General features: G+C 41.4%; 1 protein-coding gene across 3 annotated transcripts; it reads right to left on the bottom strand.

Annotated features, from left to right (window-relative positions):
* Positions 1 to 1009: 1009 nt before the first annotated feature.
* RUFY1 (RUN and FYVE domain containing 1) lies at positions 1010 to 17579 on the bottom strand (the record flags this gene model as incomplete). Of its 3 annotated transcripts, none has more annotated exons than XM_082489917.1 (18): positions 1010 to 1699; positions 2436 to 2513; positions 2704 to 2752; positions 3204 to 3298; positions 3872 to 4001; positions 4802 to 4921; positions 5405 to 5502; positions 6949 to 7116; positions 7852 to 7968; positions 8392 to 8493; positions 9435 to 9504; positions 10147 to 10212; positions 10949 to 11007; positions 12088 to 12211; positions 12537 to 12638; positions 13229 to 13346; positions 13691 to 13864; positions 17312 to 17579. In XM_082489917.1, 18 exons carry the CDS (start codon positions 17577 to 17579, stop codon positions 1556 to 1558), a joined length of 2082 nt encoding a protein of 693 aa, XP_082346043.1. In that variant the 3' UTR covers positions 1010 to 1555. The 3 variants fall into 3 exon arrangements, with proteins under 3 accessions (XP_082346043.1, XP_082346041.1, XP_082346042.1); XM_082489915.1 differs by lacking the exon at positions 17312 to 17579 and adding an exon at positions 14180 to 14239; XM_082489916.1 differs by lacking the exons at positions 13229 to 13346; positions 17312 to 17579 and having other exon boundaries at positions 13691 to 13780.
* Between the last annotated feature and the right edge of the window lie 300 nt (positions 17580 to 17879).

The raw sequence follows: 17879 nt of genomic DNA, 5'->3' as shown, positions 1-17879 counted from the left end.
TCTGTACTTCTCATAGGCATCTCTTCTTTGGAGCCAAAGTGCTGCCTCAATTGACTTTGCACCTTAGTGCAACCATGTTTCAATAAATTCAGCTTGTCAAACATCATGTTTAAAGATATGGTTACACTGAGTTACAGCTCTTGAGCACTGGAGCTTCCCCTGAAAGAATATGGAAACTGCTTCTATGTATTTGCCATAGTAAAATAGTTTGCCCTTTCTAATTAACCATTTTTCTGTAAGGGTTAGAAATCTGAGGTCCCTTTCTACAGTGAAGAAAACCCCATCGCATCTGGCAGCAGCAGAGCTAGAAAGGGTTAAATCATGAGCATTTCACATAAACCTGCTTCCTTCGGGGGATGGTGCCCAGAGTCACAAATCACAGATGGGGCGGGGCTGGGGCTGAGCTTCCCGCAGAGTTGGGTGGGGGGAGTGAAACGGCCAAGGGGCAGAGCAGGGTCTTGCTGTGGTTCATCCTGTGCCAAATGAAGCCTCTGACAGAAAGGGCCTGTACACAACCGCGTGTCACTGAACCAGAGCTGTTCTGCAGCGAGCAGTGTGTGCTGCTGGGGACAGGGCTGCCTTCCCCTGACCATCAGGGTCATGTGACAGCTGCTGCCCTGACACTGCCATTAATGCAGCTTATGGCAAACTACTCCTGAACTGTCCTGCCTCAGCCCGGAGCACAGCCTTGCTCAGGCTTGAGCAAACAGCTTCATTAGCGAGAGATGTGCAGCCTTGCTGGTTAAGGCAGGGGCAGCCACAGCAAAACCTGGGGTCCTGCCCCCACTCCCGGGGAACTACAGCAGCAGCTAGTTACCACTGCAAAGCTGTGGCACCATCCAGGAGAGCACCGTGAGATCCATTTCGATGTCTCACTTCAGCCCTTAACATGCACAGCTGTACAAGAAAATCCACTTCTGGGATATGTGACTAACAGCTGCTAAAAATCAGAACTTCAGTCTCACTTTTGATTTTCACAAAAGGCTTTATTGTGTAACTACTGTACTGTGGTCACAGCAACACTCAGAACAAGTACAAGGTATAGTTTTTGACTCTGCAGTGAACAGAAGGCACATTCATTGACACATCATAAAGCTCTTTCTGTAGACAATTCATAAATTGGCTTTTCTCTGTCCTTAGAGCAAATACAAAACTGTACACTAGCCAGTAAGACAGGTGCACCTACAGTGAGGACACAGGAACTGAAGTTAAGTGCAGAAAGACAGTGACGTCTAGAGGGATCAAATAAATGTAGAAATGCCATATACAAATTTTAATACAAATATCTATAAAAAAATCAGAAAAGTGAATTTGCATTTTAGTTTCAAATAGAACTTTAAGGGAAATTACAGTTGATAGAATTTTCTTAATGATTCCAGTTGGAGAAACATTAGCTTGCATAATCCCTACAAATTATTTTACACTGCTCTGTCTTACAGTTGAAAATATTAGAGACCAGGCAGTCCGGTGCACAGAAGATGCCTGGAATTCAGAATTAAAAAAATAATGGCTCCTTTTCCAATATTAAAGTGGTCCCGTCAAGGTTACGAAAGCTTTAGGAGGAATTAGATGAACACCGCTGAAGGAGCAAAGTGTGACACGTATCGCAAACACGGACAGGTTTAGGATATGACGGCAGTGCAAGTTCATTACTGGAACAAGTGTTGCAGAAGATGTCTCCACAGTTTCTGCAGTGGTGCTGCAAACAGAGAGTTTGAGTAAGCGCAGCTGCCTAAAAACTGTCATCAGGAAGAGATAAATCAGACCTTAGAAAAGCTTTTGGAGTCCACTGACATCATCCTCCAGTTCCCAACAGGCCCAGCCCTCCCGGCAGCACAGAGGATGAAGGTGAAGTGGTGCGCCCCCTGCACAGCCTGGCTTCCCTCCGCCACCAGGAGCTGCTTGCCCCGGGACTCACAGACGGCGCAGACCCGGCCAGGGGCTGCAGGAGCTGCTCCGCTGCCGTTTCACAGCACAAAATGTGTGTATCGCCACACAGCCAGGCCGGGGCTTCCAGGAAAGCACGGACAGGCCCAGCTCTACGCAGAGGAAATGCGGTGCCTGGGCTGCCCTGTGCGGGCACAGCGAGCGGTCCCAAACCACAGAGCAGCACCCCCGCAGCAGTGCCCCGTGACAAGGCGCTAAGCACGCCTGTCAGCACCCAGCCCTCCCCGCACACAGCTCAACAGGGAAGGGAGACAAACCACATCATGAGGGAACACAGCCCACAACAGCTCCCTACCAAGGAAAGGACCCAAGCAGAACATTATTTTTAGGATGGGAAATACCAAATTACTTATCTATGCAGTTATCATGCCAACAAGATCTGGAATTGAAGCAGCGTTCGTCTTCCCTAGCAAACTGTGCAACAGCACAATTTTTGTTTTCCGTGACAAAAGGGGAAAAAAAACCCCAATCCACTGAATGACACTTACCTTCCTTCTTGAGATAGAGAATTCCTTTTCACATTGCTTGCAGTGTGTTGCTTCATCATCCTTCAGCCAGGTATGACCCTAGAAAATCAGAACAAAACCCTCACTGTATATACGAATAAGTTTGTGAAATAAAATTCAAAAGGCAGCTTACCAACATAGTTGGTATTTTTCAAAAGCCATCTTTTGAAGTAGGATAATTGTGGTGAACTTTGAAGGTGTTAAATGAGATGCATGTGTTTAGTCAAAATATCCATGAGATGTAGAGTACCTTTAGCGCTTTATTTACTTCTTTAATATCTTCCATCTTCAACTTTGATCTGGAAAAAAAAAACCAAAAACAACTCCCTCTGCATGACTTTACATTTAGTTGTGTTCAATTTTACCTGCCATTCCACTGTCCAGCCACTGAATCTAAAGTCTCATTCTTCACTCAGTTCCCTGTTACAACTCTGAACCGCTCAGGATCACAGAAAGCTTTGTCACATCGGGGCCCGTCCCCTTTTCAGCATATTCAGAGAAGTGTGGGGAAAGCCCAGTTCTGCTGTAAGAACTAACCCTTTACTGTATCGCTGCCCATCTCAGCCGTCTTACTCACGCTTATTCAAGATCCCTATCTTCCCTCACTGCTATTTCACGGCTGTTTTGTTTGCCTCCTAAAATCCTCATGTTGATTTTTATAACTGGATGCATTTTAAAATTATTTCTATTGGTTTGATACTCCACTGTCCAGGTTACGTCACATAGAGGAGTTCAGTTCCTAGAACTTACTGGCTGAGATGAAGTCCCATTTCCTGAAGAGCTTGGTCCTGCTCCTCACAGACCTTCTCTAACTGCTGCTTCTCATCTTGCAGTTTTCTCAGTTCCTATAAAATCAAGCACAAAATCTGGTTTTTTGTGTGCTAAGTTTGACCTATAACCTAGATTGGTCTATCCAAACTACCCAAGCAGTTCACAAGAATAAGCTCCTTTACAAAGCTACCTATTTCTAAGGCTTGATTTTTTTAATTACATGCGTGAACTACTCATGGGTTCTTATAGAGCACAAACAATGAAATCATTTAACTATATTTACCAAAAAGAGAGGAAGATTTTCAGGCTTTAAACATCCTTGAGCGTAGCTAGAATGCAGCATTCCTATGCCCGCACATGAGCGTACAGACAGAAACTGGTGTACAGCAGTGCCTTCAGTTGGCGGCTGAGTGGCTCAGACACTGGCATGGCTACGGCAGGGCACAAAGAAACCTCCTCAGCCACCTCTGGCTAAGCTGACTTTTGTATTGGCACTTCATCTGCAGACTTGTGTCACGTCAGCCAAGCTTTGGAAACCACTCAGAGAGGAGTGGTACAGAAGAAATACTCTACTACAGATGCAAAGACTGCACTGGTTCTAAATCAGCTTTAAACCTGAACACAGGGTACGTTCGCACTACGCGTACCTTTTTCAGTCCTTCCATTTGTTGCAATTCTGTTTTAAGCAGAGTGGTAGCATCCTTCTCTTGGTGTAGTTCTCTTTGCAAAGTTTGTCTCTGTTCCTTTTCAGATTTTAACTCCTTTTCCAGAGTTGAGCTATTTAAAAATAATTCAGTCTAAGAAACCCTATAGCAGAAAAATATCCTATAGCACTTAAGGATAGCAACAGTATGAGGAGAAAAAAACCTTGTCCAAAACAGGGCAAACACTAGAGTGATGTTCTGGGAAAGGAAAAAACAGGGATGTTATGGCAGCAGATATCAAAAACTACATTAGCATTTTCAGGTCACAGAAAACAAGCAGCAATGAATGGCCAGAAGAAAAAAGGGAAAAAAAACCTCAAAACAAAACCAAAACGAATCCCCGCAAGTACATATTTGACTACCTGTGTTTAAACAGCCATGTTTAAAACTGACATTCTACCCTGAAGTCTGAACAGTGAAAGGAGCATTTTCTATAGGTATTAGAAATCTTTAGAGGAGTAACATTCCCTAAGAACACCAGGACACTCCCCAACCCCCAAACCCCTCCAAAAACCACAATCCATTTGGATGGCTGTCACTTATATGCTCAGCCTACAAGCATGACCGTGTCTATCTCCTGATTTAGTAGAAAAGCAATTGAAAGCTCCATTGCTCATCAGATTGACCAGATTTCTACTGGCACTCTACGGTCCACATTGGTTGTTTTGGAAAAAGAATTTCAAAACCCTCATGCTAACTGTGCACTAGACAGAAGTGCTGTGCTTTCCTAGATCTTGCATAATTATGTCAACACTTGCTGAACCCAATATAATTCAAACCTATCCCTCTTTAGACTTCAGCACAAAAGGAGTAGAAAGCACTTTTAAAAGAAATAGTAAAAGGGAAGGAAAGAAACCTGATTATATTAAATACCATTTGCTATCCAGTTGGGACATCTGTTGCCGACAAGTGTCAAGCCTGCCTGCAAGCTCTTGCTTCATCTTGTTGCATCTTTCTTCCGCAGCCTGCCTTGCCTTTTCTGCATGCTGCAATCTAGAAAGTAAGGAACATGTACATTTGTTGTCTATTCACATACTCCTTGCCTACACCCTCTCATTCTGTTCTTTTAAATCTACCATACAGGTCTTTATAAAAGCTTGAACTGAAAATGCTAATGGAGAAAAAGACTTTTGAAAGCAACTGTTTCTGAAAAAAAAAAAAAAAAAAAAAACCCAAACAAAAACCAACCACCAAAAGTGAGTCATACCTGTTCTTAAACTAAAGCCAACATGTTTTTAAACAACCTACCTATGGAAAGAGCTATGGTCTTTGAATGCATCAATTACGGGCATGTTTGCCTGGAAAAAGAGAACAGGCAAGCGCAGAGGGCGATAAGGAGGGGAAAGGAAAAATAATGTCAAGCTCGCACACACGCCCAAGTGTCTATAGGAGGTGTATGAAGGTCATCCTATGAAGGTTTCAGTTGGAAACTTTCTACTGACTCCAGCGTTGACTTTTTGAGCTTGTAATTATTACCTCTCTTCCATTTGTTTCATAGAGGACATCATCTCATTTGTTTTTCCTTCAAAAGAGGATATTGCTTCTGTTTTCTGTTGTAATGAACACTCTGCATTCTGTAGGAATAAGTGAATAGATATTCCAGGTAATACATTTTAGTTTTCTAAAGCACGAAGTGCTACTGTTTAATGAAACCCTGTCACTAGATAAAGAATGTTTGGCTTGTTACAGGCCATGCCTGGGTCTGACTGGAATGTACAAACAAAATGCTGATAATGCCAAAGCACATACTCCGCAACTTTTTTTTGTTAAGAGCTCAGAAAGAAACAAACTTAACTCTACTAAGTTTTGTCCCATGAGATCAACTACAAGACAAAAATCTCCTGTTTAGAAACAAGCTTGAAGAAAGAAATTATCAGATTAAATCAACAGGCTAAGAATATCAATTATGATTTGAATGTAACAACTGCACTCGGTGGGTGTGGAACCAGGAAGCAAAACAGTAACATAAAATAAATACCGCTTTTGAAAGCAAAGGCATACCTCAGCACTGGGGTTTCACTGGCCATTGCCTCGCAAGTTTCTGTGCATCTGTGAAGGAGGCAAAGGCCTGGATAAAGCCTGAACAGGCATCAGGTAACAGTCCATAAAAATTGAGAGAAATCCCCTCTGGATTTCTGGCACCAGGTATGGGAGGGACAGTCTAGTTAAATTCTTATTTCATTCACTTTTTGTGTGAATACTACTACTCCATCACCTTCTTGTAGAAATGCCTATCAGTGTATTTTTTGTCCAACTGAGAAAAAACAAGACAAAACACCACAACCCAACCAAACAACAAAAAAACCCATAAAACTACCCCCAAACCCTTGCAATAGATATGACACAACAGATGGAGAAAGTAAACTCTAAAAACTGCCAGGATAAGGAATAGACTGAGGGAGGAAGACAGGCCCAGAAAGCAAAACGTTTTCCATTTTACTCCTCTAACCATCTTACACCTGGAGAGCCGCGTGCTAAAGAGGGTGTAACAAAATACCTAAACCAATCCAACAACTTCTTGGTAGCTCCAGAGGCCAGCCTGACCACAGACTTCCTCCCTCCCCAAATCCAGTGTTGCCTCTCCACTGGCACTCAGCTGGCCATTTGGGTACAAGGTTAAATGTGCTGCAGGTGAAAGGCAAGACAACACAGACGGGAAGGAAAAGCAAGACAGCTGTGGATGCAGTTTTTAAAGTGGTTAGTGGTTAGAACAAAGGACCCTTGCAAACACCTTCTCCCCTGTGAGAGCTCTCCATTTGTCTCAGCGTTTGCTGGATGATCCTATGGCACACTATGCAGCACACTGAAGGAAACCCCCTTTCTTTCCGAATATTCCCAATATAATATCAATAATGAAGCATAATAAAAAAATTAACCAGCTTAAAATAGATATTCTTAAAAGAATTATTGCATCTAAGTATTACTTCAGATGCAGAAGTGCATATGCACCCCCATCGCACAATGTATGCATAAAAGACCGCCACTACAGCTGTTGTTTCTTTTCTCCACTACATACATACCTGAGATTTGTGAAACATCTGCAAGTTAATGGCCTTCACTTCTTCTAACTGTTGGCGAAGGGCAACTAAAGTGTCTTGTTTTTCATGAGTATCTTTTTCCAGAAGCTTCATGGCAATTTCCATTTCTGTTTTCATTCCAATCTGTAGCTCCAACTCTTTCTCTAGTTCCTTAGAAAGAAGATTTCCTACTTACTGCTATATAGTGTATGTCAGGGATAAGCATTTCCAAACCCCATATGACTCCATACACAAACTATGTATTACTCTGAGATAATACTGAACTATGATTTTACAGAAGAGTTAGGCAGCAAATAATACAATAAGTTGGTAAGACCAAAATGCTATTTCAACTCTCCTGATCAGGGCAAGGGTGCAGATCTGCTGGCAGGAAGTGTAGAGCTCAGTGTGTAACTTAGTGGCCTGTTAAATGAAGCATTTCTCCTGACAGCTGGACTTGTGTTGACTTAAGAGTCATGGGCTTCAGCAAGCCTGGGCAGCCTCTTCACCAGTCACTAATTAGCATCTCACTGTGGAAGTGACTGTTGTGCATATACCATATTTTCCTCCATAAAGACAGTTACCTCTCTTTGTGTTTTGATCTTAGTCTCTATAATAGAGAGAGAGTGAGTCTCTATAACAGAGAGACTCTCTAAGTCTCTATAATAACACTGGTGGTTCTTAAACAGGGAAAGGCCTTCTATTTTCAAGCATTCTAAAACCACCATTTCCAGTTCTTTACAAACACTGCTAATGACCAGTGTCCAGCATCTTGCTTGTAATTCCTTTATTAATTCTGAGTAGCTGCAAAAAGTGCAGAGCATACATCTTACATTTGTAATGCCACCTTAAAGTAGGCAGAATCCTGTATCTTTCATTTCACTTTCTACAGTTAAGTTTCCTTACCAGCCTAATTTTTTTTTCTTCTTTCAACTGCTTCCAAACATCACTGTACATTTCATCAAGGCCCTGGCGTGACTGCTTGTAAGTATCCAATTCTACTTTTGTATCCTCTTTTGTCACCTACAAGAAACATTAGCAAAAAAGCCACCAAAGATCAAAAAGGTATGTATTTAAAGTATGCCTTAATTTCTTGTGTGTTAACACAGTATTTCTATGTGCTATTTCAAGTAAAATCCTACTATTTTACAATTACTAAGCTGGCAAATGTTAATAAGCTGAAATTTCAAAGAACAGAGTAAAAATACAAATAAATCATTCTAATACTGTTAATGCTTTCTCCCTTCTGTAGGTTTAAGTGTGTAGCAAAGAACAGCAAAATCTAATGCCTGTGCATACTATACACAAAACCAGTGATCTACACAGTAGCATTTTAAACTGCACTTAGCACTCCAGTTCAAAATGCTTTTGAGAACACTAACTACAGTTGATCAAGAGAGATCATTTATTTTAAGGATCCTCATAATCTTTAAATAGGTGTCCCACCTCTACACTTTTTTCACTCCGTTCACGAATTAATTCATTTTGTTGTTTTAACTGCTGCTGTTCTTCCTGAAGTGATCCAATTCGGTCAGTTGCGGCTGCAAGCTGTTTACAAAGAGAACATATCTATATTTAAACACTGTACAAGCATGCAACATCTGGAGGAATTCTAAAGTTAGTAGCTCAGCCTTTGTAGCAGGTGCAGTGCTCACTTCCCCTTTCATCTTTCATTTTCCCTAGAAGCTGCCTGGCCCATTTGCAGCCACACTCACTGTACAGCCTCAATTAATAAGCTCACCAACATTGGTTCATTTGATTTCTGCTTCAAGCCCTCATCAATATTTTTAAATATTAACCATGCAAAGAAATGCATCATAGTGTAAAAGGCTAAAATCCACCACAGATCTGTGGTATTCATTCTGGTATGAACTAGAAGTCATGCAGCAAGTCAGCATTGACAGTCACTGGTGGAACCTTATGGCAGTTTCAAGGGGAGATATCCCCAAGAGTATTGGAAATTGGACTGTACAGATACACTCTGAACTACATACATATATTTATATAAAAACCCACCACAAAGAAACCCAGAACAACCATTATCATGCATGCTGCTGGATTCTATTTCAGTTCCCTGCTAGGAAAGATTTCCTAATTGAAGTGTGATTCTTTTCCTTCTCTTTTTCCAAGTTCTGTTTAACTCACATGACAAATACATACACACACGTGTATGCGCAGAAGGAAGAGGGACAAGTCATGTTCACTACAGTAGTGTGATCACTTTTGAGTGGTGACACCACTGCAAGGCAAAAAAACTCAATTAAGGAAACCCATCTAACAAATTTGTGCTCAAAAGCATTTTAACAGCTAACACAATGTAGAAGCTTTCCACAGAGCTTTCCTCATGTGCCAACTCATGCCAGTCATACCAATCCTCCACATTTCACTAGTATCAACTCAAATATTTTAGGTCCTAAGGTACATTCTTAGGGAGTTTCGCCTCTGATGGAAAAGAGCTATGAGAAATATTTAACAGATCAGACACAAACCTCTTCCTGGAGTTTTGAATTGGTCTTTTCCAAACAGTCTATTTTGTTCTGGAGATCTGCAACCGTGCAACTGCAGCAAGGAAAAAGAGATGCATAATAAACAATAAAAGAATTGCCAGTGTTCAACATTTATTCCTATCCTCAATCATACTTTTATCATCTTGCATTTGTTAACAATGAAATACTTTGGTGAGCTGGCAAAGAACTCAGAGGAAGGACAATTGTCTCTCTAAGCTCTGAGACAACCATACATTTCCCTATAGTTGGCAGCCTACTGTATTACTTGGCAGCCCTGTTGTGGCTTAGCTTTTGCAGTCTTAACACCTCTCCAATGTTCAAGAGGGCAAGTGGGGCCTGCTCCTCCCACTGAGCAACCTATGGGGGAAGAACAGAGACTCTTCCTCTAAAGAATGAATTTCCAGATGCACTTGTAACAGTTTTCTCTCGAAAGAGTAGCTCCAAAAATCTTCTCTTAATCACTAAGACGTCTCAAAAAAGTCAACTATTATTACACAGACTTGTTTTCTGCATTGCATATGCCATCAGAAGAGTAAGATTACAAAAAAAAACCCTAAGATTTTGGGAAATAATCAGAAAAGAAATTACAGTATCAGACAAAAATCTACATGACCGACAGCAGAGACATTCAAAGCTATACTGGAAAAGCTAAACAGGACAAGTATTTGTACATTAGAATAGATGAAAATCCCACCTTAGATGTCGGTTAAGTTCTTCCACATAATGCTTCTGGTCAAGGACAGCTGTAATTCCTCCATCTCTAGTTGTAAAAGAGAGAATGTATTGATTGAGAAGAAACTCCTTCATTCTAGAGTGTTCGTTTGTATGAGAGTTTTCAGCATGGACTCGCAAACTAAGTTGAAACCTTTTCTCCTTTTCTTTATTATAAAAATACTTGTGCCTGAGCTAGACTGGAAGCACTAGGGAGACGAAGCAGCTCTTTAGCTACTTCTCCTCAGCAGCTAAACAGTAAAGTGCTCTGAAGTGCAGGAAGCACACAAACTATAAAGTCCCCTCCATTCACAACAGGTCTAGATACAGTGATGCTAACAGTTGCAGTCTCTAATTCACCTAGCATTTCACCTAAAAGTATGTTTCTCCTCCATAACTTATGTCTCCCACAAAGACAGCTGTTAATTGAGAGCATTTCTGAAACAGTGCTTCGAAAAACAGCAGTGATTTAGCAGTGGGTGACCTGGCAGATCATGTTTTCTAAAACCCAATAAAAAGCACAACCTAAAATTTCGGGTGCTTTTAATTTTGTCCCAGCTCAGAACACAAAACCCTCCACTCCGTATTGTTGTTAAAACTACCATGGACTCAACCTTTGAAAGTCAGTACTTTTGTTTAGCTAACAAAAATCTATTTTGAATTTGCTTTTTTGGATAACTAAGAGAGTTTAAGATCTCTAGCACTCATGTGCTCCCACAGACTGTCTGACAGGTTTGTTCTACAAAACCCATAATAATTTAGAATCACTAATTCACTATACGTACTGTTTGCCATCACTGTCCTGTGTTTCCTTAAGGTACAAGGAAAAATCAATGACTCCAACCTGAAAAATATATTTAAGACATTAACATACCTTCACAGTACAATTCTGTGTAGGAGCAGGCATAACTTTATATTTGGAAACAGGTAAACATCTGAAGTTTAAGTTTCTAAAGACAGGTAATAACTATATTATTCCCAGCTGAAGCAAATGTACAAGCTAGGGTTTGCTGTAAAAGCAACAAAATAACCATATTCAGTGTGCTCAGTTTCTAGCAGTTATCAGTTTTGGCGGCATTTCTATAAATCACTACTTAAACAGATGGATACATATGTAGTTTTTCTTGATGCAATGTGGGAAACATGACAAGCTTCCACACCTGACATTCCTGCCCAACTACGCCCCCCCCCCCCCAAAAAAAAGGAAAAAAAAAAAAAAAGAACTTAAATCATGCTTTCTAAAAAACACAGTATCTTATGTAGACAGGACATTTAAGCAATTCTTTGAGTTCTTATAAAGACTTTAATAGTTAGCCATGTTCATATTTTGTAGAACAGGCAGGATAATGTCAACATTTTCTGCAACATTATCTTTTGAAGGACAAAAAGGTTAATAAGAATAAAATTATAGCAACACATATTTTAAATTTACATCTTAGAAAGAGTTAGACTTCTGACCCACTTTGACAAAGGTTACCTAATTCAAAAGTAAAACAGATTGGCTGAAAGAGAACACAGTTTCAAATTAGAAGATACTCACAGATCTGTTAAGCACAGATTCACCTAAGGCATTTATTTGTTTGGACCACAAATACCTCCAAACATTCCTTATACTCCTGGGCTGTTTCATTAAAGCAGCAGAGGTATGTGACATCACCCCCACCCCCCCCAAAGTCAAAAGGAAACCACCGTTCCTTCTCAAAACAAAAGCTCCCTTAAGCCCCCAAAAGATTGATCTTGACAATGTATCTCCTGTAATTAGCTGAGCTCATGCCATTTTTGATTTACCATAAGACAATCAAATGCCCTCTTATGAAAACAATAGCAAACCCTGGCTGGGCCCATCTCAGGAAAGTATTTATAGATGTGCTTAATTCTACTGCAATCTTATAAAGCTTAAATAAAATCAGTCTGCAATCTTCACCTGGGAGTCCAAGTCTTCTCCTTTCAAGCAAAGGTTTGCATCAATAACATTCAGTCCAACTAGCAGACCCACAATAACTGCTCCTTCCTCCTCCATCATCAATGCATCAGGTTCGTAAAATTCACTAGAAGAAATATTATAAGGCATCACTGCACATCATAACAATTATAATGGTGCTTTCATCACTGAAATCTTATAAATAGTAATGTAGTCCTTATAAATCTCCCTCATCGCTAATTTATTGCACAAGGTGGAAGACGCAGAACTCTCACAGAAAATACTCTACTTGTTCCTGCGTAAGTTCACTGCAAAAACAATGAACAACTTCCTCCTCTGCAGGTTGCAAGAAAATGCTTAAAGTTAAACTAGTCAAATAATGACCTCTTTCCGCACTAATGCAAGGTTTCAGTGACTCAGTGAATACAATCTACGTATGTCTGTACTGTTACCTTAATAGATGCTTATGGTCCAAGAGTACTTTGAGATAATCTGCCAGTTTCTTTTGCATGAGTGCTAGATAAAGCCAAGCCCTTCCTCTTCCTACAGCAGTCCTAAAATGAAAAGTTGCATGTTTTGGTAAAACCAAAATTGTTTATTAACTAGATTCATACAATTCAAAACTATCGCTTTACAAAGTGTTCTCTCCAGAACACAGAAGCATCTGAGTAAATCCCATAGCTCAGTGAACAGAAATTGTCTCGTAAAACCTTCCTAACTTGGAAAGACATACATATTTTCAACTACCACCATAACTCAACTATTGATGCATCCTAGCATTAAAACTAGTCTCTTTTCTTCATCCTGAATCACCCAAATGAAATACTACTAGCACATGCACGAAATTAGACAAAGCCATAAAAGTGACAGAAAGAAGAGGAAAGAATCTGTGAAGACTCTGCAGTTATTTTTAGCAAGCTTACAGAAGTTTCCAAATGCTGCTTTTTAATGACTACATTGTTTGAATCATAAGCACAGAGTATTTTGACATGTCCTCCTTATCTCTTGGAGAGGTCAATGCCTCCTACATACCCTATTTTTCTCTTTGGGAACAAGATCTCATTAAGGAAGGAGAGAGACTATATGAAGGATTCTTTTTCCCAGCAGCACAAGTGAAATGCATCATCCCCAACAATCAACTTACTTCAACTCTGGCAGATTTTTAACACTAGTTGCTATATCTGATGCTTCAGGACAAAGTTTTTCCACTAGCTCCAAAGGACCAAAAAATGATTTGTTCTGTCCAATAAAAGTCTTCTTCACTAAAGGGAGTATACAGAGAAGTTTGTGAGGAAAAGTGACAGGCTTCCAACTCCAGAATTACAAATTTTAGTCTGTGTTTTACTTTGTCTTACCAGTTCCTGACACCTCAATGAAAAGGGGGCATTACAAATACCTTGACAGTTTAGGAGGCACTGAATACAGGGTATATCAGAAAGCAACCACACAGTTACATCCGTAATACTGATTAGCATCATACAGTGTATGCTATTAATGTTAACGTCATACAGAAGTCAAGCCGGAGACATGGCGAGACACAACACAGACTCATTTATTGTCCTCTCAGCACAGCAGCCAGACCAGTCGCAGGAGAGCGGGCGCCCACCTTTCAGGCCATGCTTGAGGCAGTGCTCCAGCGCCACGAAGAACTGCTGCAAGGGAGGGAAGTCAGAATCCAGCGTCCGGCCCAGGCTCAGGGCCGACTGGATCAGGATTTTGATGCTGAGCTTCATCATGTTCATGAGGTTGGCGCGCTCCTCCATGGCGTGGCACCTCGCACCTGGCCGGGGGGACACGGGTGGAGAAAGAGAAGCTGCTTTTAGGAACGCACTCCTCCTGACCCCACACAGCGCGGACAAGAGCGGTGCCTCCCCGCCTTGGCCTCCATCTTGCGGCGGTGAGCGGCTTGAGAAGAGCTGGGTGTAGGACACAGTCTGGGTGAATCCCTCCCAACACGCCCATACGCGCGCCTCCAGAACTGACACCGGCCCTGCCGCTCCCAGCACCCGCCGCCCCCCGGAGGGGACACGGCGGCTATCCCCGCCCTCCCCGGGGCTAGCGCCGCCTCAGCGGCCGAGCGAGGGGGGGGCCCTACCTGGGCGGCGGCGGCGGCCCACACCGCGGGCTGAGGCGAGGCCTCCCGCCCGCGTTACCGCGGCGACAGCACGCGCTGCACCGCCGCCCCCGCGAACTCTCGCGAGAGCGCGCGCGGCGAGGGCGGGCCACCCCCAGCGCCATTTTAGAAAGAGTTCGTGGTGCGTGGCGGTGGGAGCGTCCGCCCGCCGCCGAGGGACGGGCCCGCCTCCTCTGAACCTGAAGGAGGGCGAGAGAGGAACAGGCCGCCAGCTACCGCTTTTCCTTCAGTCAGCAACAGGTTGTGCCAGCCGCAGACCGACGGCCACCTAAACCGTCTTTTGAGCCTAGGCTGTTGCATTAGGAGAGTCCTGCTGTCACCTGTGGATCAAAGGGTCATGCTTCCTGGCAGAAATAGCAGTTGTAGAAGACCCGAGTCAGACAGGTAGAGCCCCTGCGTCAGTCACATGCAAGACTGTTAACACTATTTCTAACACCAAAAATGTCTCCTTGAGTACTAATTTTTATTATTACGTTTTTGTGCACATAGGGTTAGTTTTTGATTAAAACTGAGCAAAATTTCCTGTATCAGAAGAGTAAAAGCAGGGAGTCAATCTAATCAAACTGATCTTTAATCACAAAGCACACAAAGTCCTGTCTTCTCAGTAGCCTATTGCATCAATGACTATAGTCAATGTAATGGATCCCTCAAAATTGCATGTAATGTCTTGAGGTGGGACTGAGGACTAAAAGGGTTGTAATATTTTAAGTTTTGATGTCAGTATTGTCAGGTTACACATCAGGAACAGAAAATCAGTGCCTTTAAGTACTGGGGTGTTTCAGTAGCAGCTCACCAACCTATATAGATGGTTTCCTGAATTTGAATTTTTACTTTATTAGGAATGTTTTGCTTGTAAGCCTTGATGAAGATACACATATTGTATTAGCCGTGAGACTTAAAAAAACCCCAAACTCTGAATGAAATGTTCCTTATGAACACAAATTTAAATTAAACAGTGTCTTAATCAGGGTTTGCTTTAAGTTAAATAATTACTTGAACAATAATTTTTTAGACTGTTGCAAATTTACACAGTCAACTATATCTTTTGCAAAACTGTGTACAAGTTGGTACATGCAAAATAAGACAGATTATTAGACACATTACCAAAGCCAAGTGTCAAAGATTAGGAATCAGTTTACCTAAGTGCAAAAGATCACAGACATTACTCTGCAATCTTTAAGAATGCGGTCACACAGTCTTCTATCTCATTCAATTCAACAAATTCCTTTTAACAAGGTTTTGAAGTCCCATGCCTTGTTTACTGTAATTATTCAGCACACTTCAAAGTCAGAAAACACTGAAGAACAAAGAAAAGCTAACAGTTCCCCATCTCTTGGTCTTTAAGACTACAAGTCTTTCTTAATTTGTATTCTTTACATTTGTAGCTCCCTGCTTTCTCAGCCAGGTAGGACAGAATTTCTTCAGTGGCAAACAGTGTGGTTTTATGATGTGCCTTTCTGTATGTCCAGCTGACTGCATAGTGTGTAGAACAGTTTACAGGTGATGAACAGATCTGAAGTAGCAGGTAGATGTTACAAAATCTCTGGGAAAAGATGGCAGCAGGGAACAAGTTGCTAGTTTTCCACAAGTGGTCTTGCAGGCCTCAGCTTATTTCTTAAAAATACAGGCTTTAAATTGACTTTACAGTGCTTGGTCAAAGGTAATAATGACTAGGTAGAATAGGTGATTTATTGCCTGTTCACATTTCATATTTAAGTTATGAACAGGTTTTTCTTATGGAATTTTCCGTAAAACTCATCAACATATTATCCGAATACTTTGAACAATTTGGAGAGGTAGTGTTGTATTCCCTTACTTTACAGATAAGAAGCTGAAAGATTATAGTAAAAGTGCCACAAAGTGTGGGAGCTCCATTTCAGACAGGAGAACGTTTTATTCCCTACCCCTTGCCAAATGCTGTATGTTGTTTTGAATTACATCTATTCCCAGCAGTATTCCAAGTGCAACTGAAGAAAATGGGCTATTCTGCCCTTCGTTAGGTTAGGTCCCAGGTGCTCCAGATGGGCATGCAGGAAAGAAGTCTTTGAGAAGTTTGCTGTGAGACTTATAGATGCAGGGAAAGACAAGAATCTATTTTTTTTCAGGACAGAAAATCTTAAACTCTGACTACGCAACATTGAGGAATTTCTACAGAAAAATAAAAAAGTCCATCAGCAGTACTTATTTCATGACACAGTCACAATTCATCCCCACAGAACTTCAGCTTGAATACTTAATATCATTAAAAACAAAAAGGTCAGGACCAACTAGCAAACTGAGCTCCACTGCTCCAAAACCATTAAGTGCTAGCCTGACAGCCTGGAGTACAAGACTCCAGGCCCAATTACTGCTACATTTGAATGGTCTTGTTTCCATGTTATGAATATAACTGAGATTTAATTTCCATATGAATTTAACTAAAGCCCTTTTAATTCAGTTCTAAGAGACCTCTTCCATAAATCTGTACAGCTGCTATATCCATGAATACAGATGTTTAATAAAGCAAGCTGTGGTTAAATTTAAGGCATTTTTAGTGTAGTTAAAAAGTAATTTATAACAAATTTATATCTTAGTTCACTTGTCCACTTTCTGACATGAAAGCTGTACAAGAAGCACAGTATAGTTCCTTCTCTGAACCAGCACACCTGGGAAGGATAACAAATTGACGAGATCACTCGTGAGTGCAGTCAGATGCTGCTGAGGTGAACTTCAAGAGAGGGGGGGAAAAGGAATCACATAAAAGCTTACTGCAAAAAACTAAAGTCCATTTTCCCCAATATATTAACAGTTCAACATTCTTCTGTTTACAGTAAATTTTGTGAAGTCCTACATCTGTGTTGTTTTTATAATATGCTGTTAATTTCAGTAATTAGAAGAGGCCTGGCTAAAAAATAAAGTTACTGAACAAAATCGGTCCTGTTTTACCTCAAAGCAGGACATTTTGCTTAAAAAAAAAGAAAACTGCAGCATCACATTTTCTAAAATAAATTCAAAGTAATTACCATGCATCACTGACACTAATCAACAGCACTTACGGGAGCAAACTTATTTGCGCACCATAAAAGCAAGTTTACTAAATAAACATAACCATACTTGTTTTTGCTGTGCTGTCATTGCTGACTGGTTTGGATATGAATCCTACCAAAGATGCAGACTTCAGAGCGTTGCCATAGCTCAGCGCTAAGTTCTCCGAGGCTTTCTTGGCTAGCGACAGGATAGGAGCAGACCACCTCGCTTCCTCCGTTTTCTCTTTTTCCTCATTTTTCAACTCAGTCGTATTAGGAATCTGGTTTTTGTCAATAATCTCAAAGTCTTCTTTTGTTTCCGCGGCAGATGGGGTGCAACTCTCCCCTTCAGCCATCTTTAACGTGTCATATGACACTAGTCATGAGCAATCGAGTCGGCAGCCCCACACCCACCTTGCTTGCTTTCTTGCTTGCTTGCTTGCTTGCCTGCTTGCCTGCTTGCCTGCCTGCCTGCTTGCCTGCCTGCCTGCCTGCCTGCCTGCCTGCCTGTTGAAAAGCAGGAACCCAAGAGCCAAATGAACCATTTTAAAGCAGCTGCATGCGTAAGCAGGACTGTAAGGCAAGCCTTTCCAGAACTGAGCAGTTTGTTTGATGTTCTGAGTTAAAGACTTGGGGAGTCGTGAAAGATGAAGGAA

The sequence above is a fragment of the Vanellus vanellus genome (assembly GCF_965231255.1).
Source record: "Vanellus vanellus genome assembly, chromosome: 13".
Lineage (NCBI taxonomy): Eukaryota > Metazoa > Chordata > Aves > Charadriiformes > Charadriidae > Vanellus > Vanellus vanellus.
Note: the sequence above shows the minus strand (reverse complement) of the source record. Positions and strands in the feature narration are given on the sequence as shown.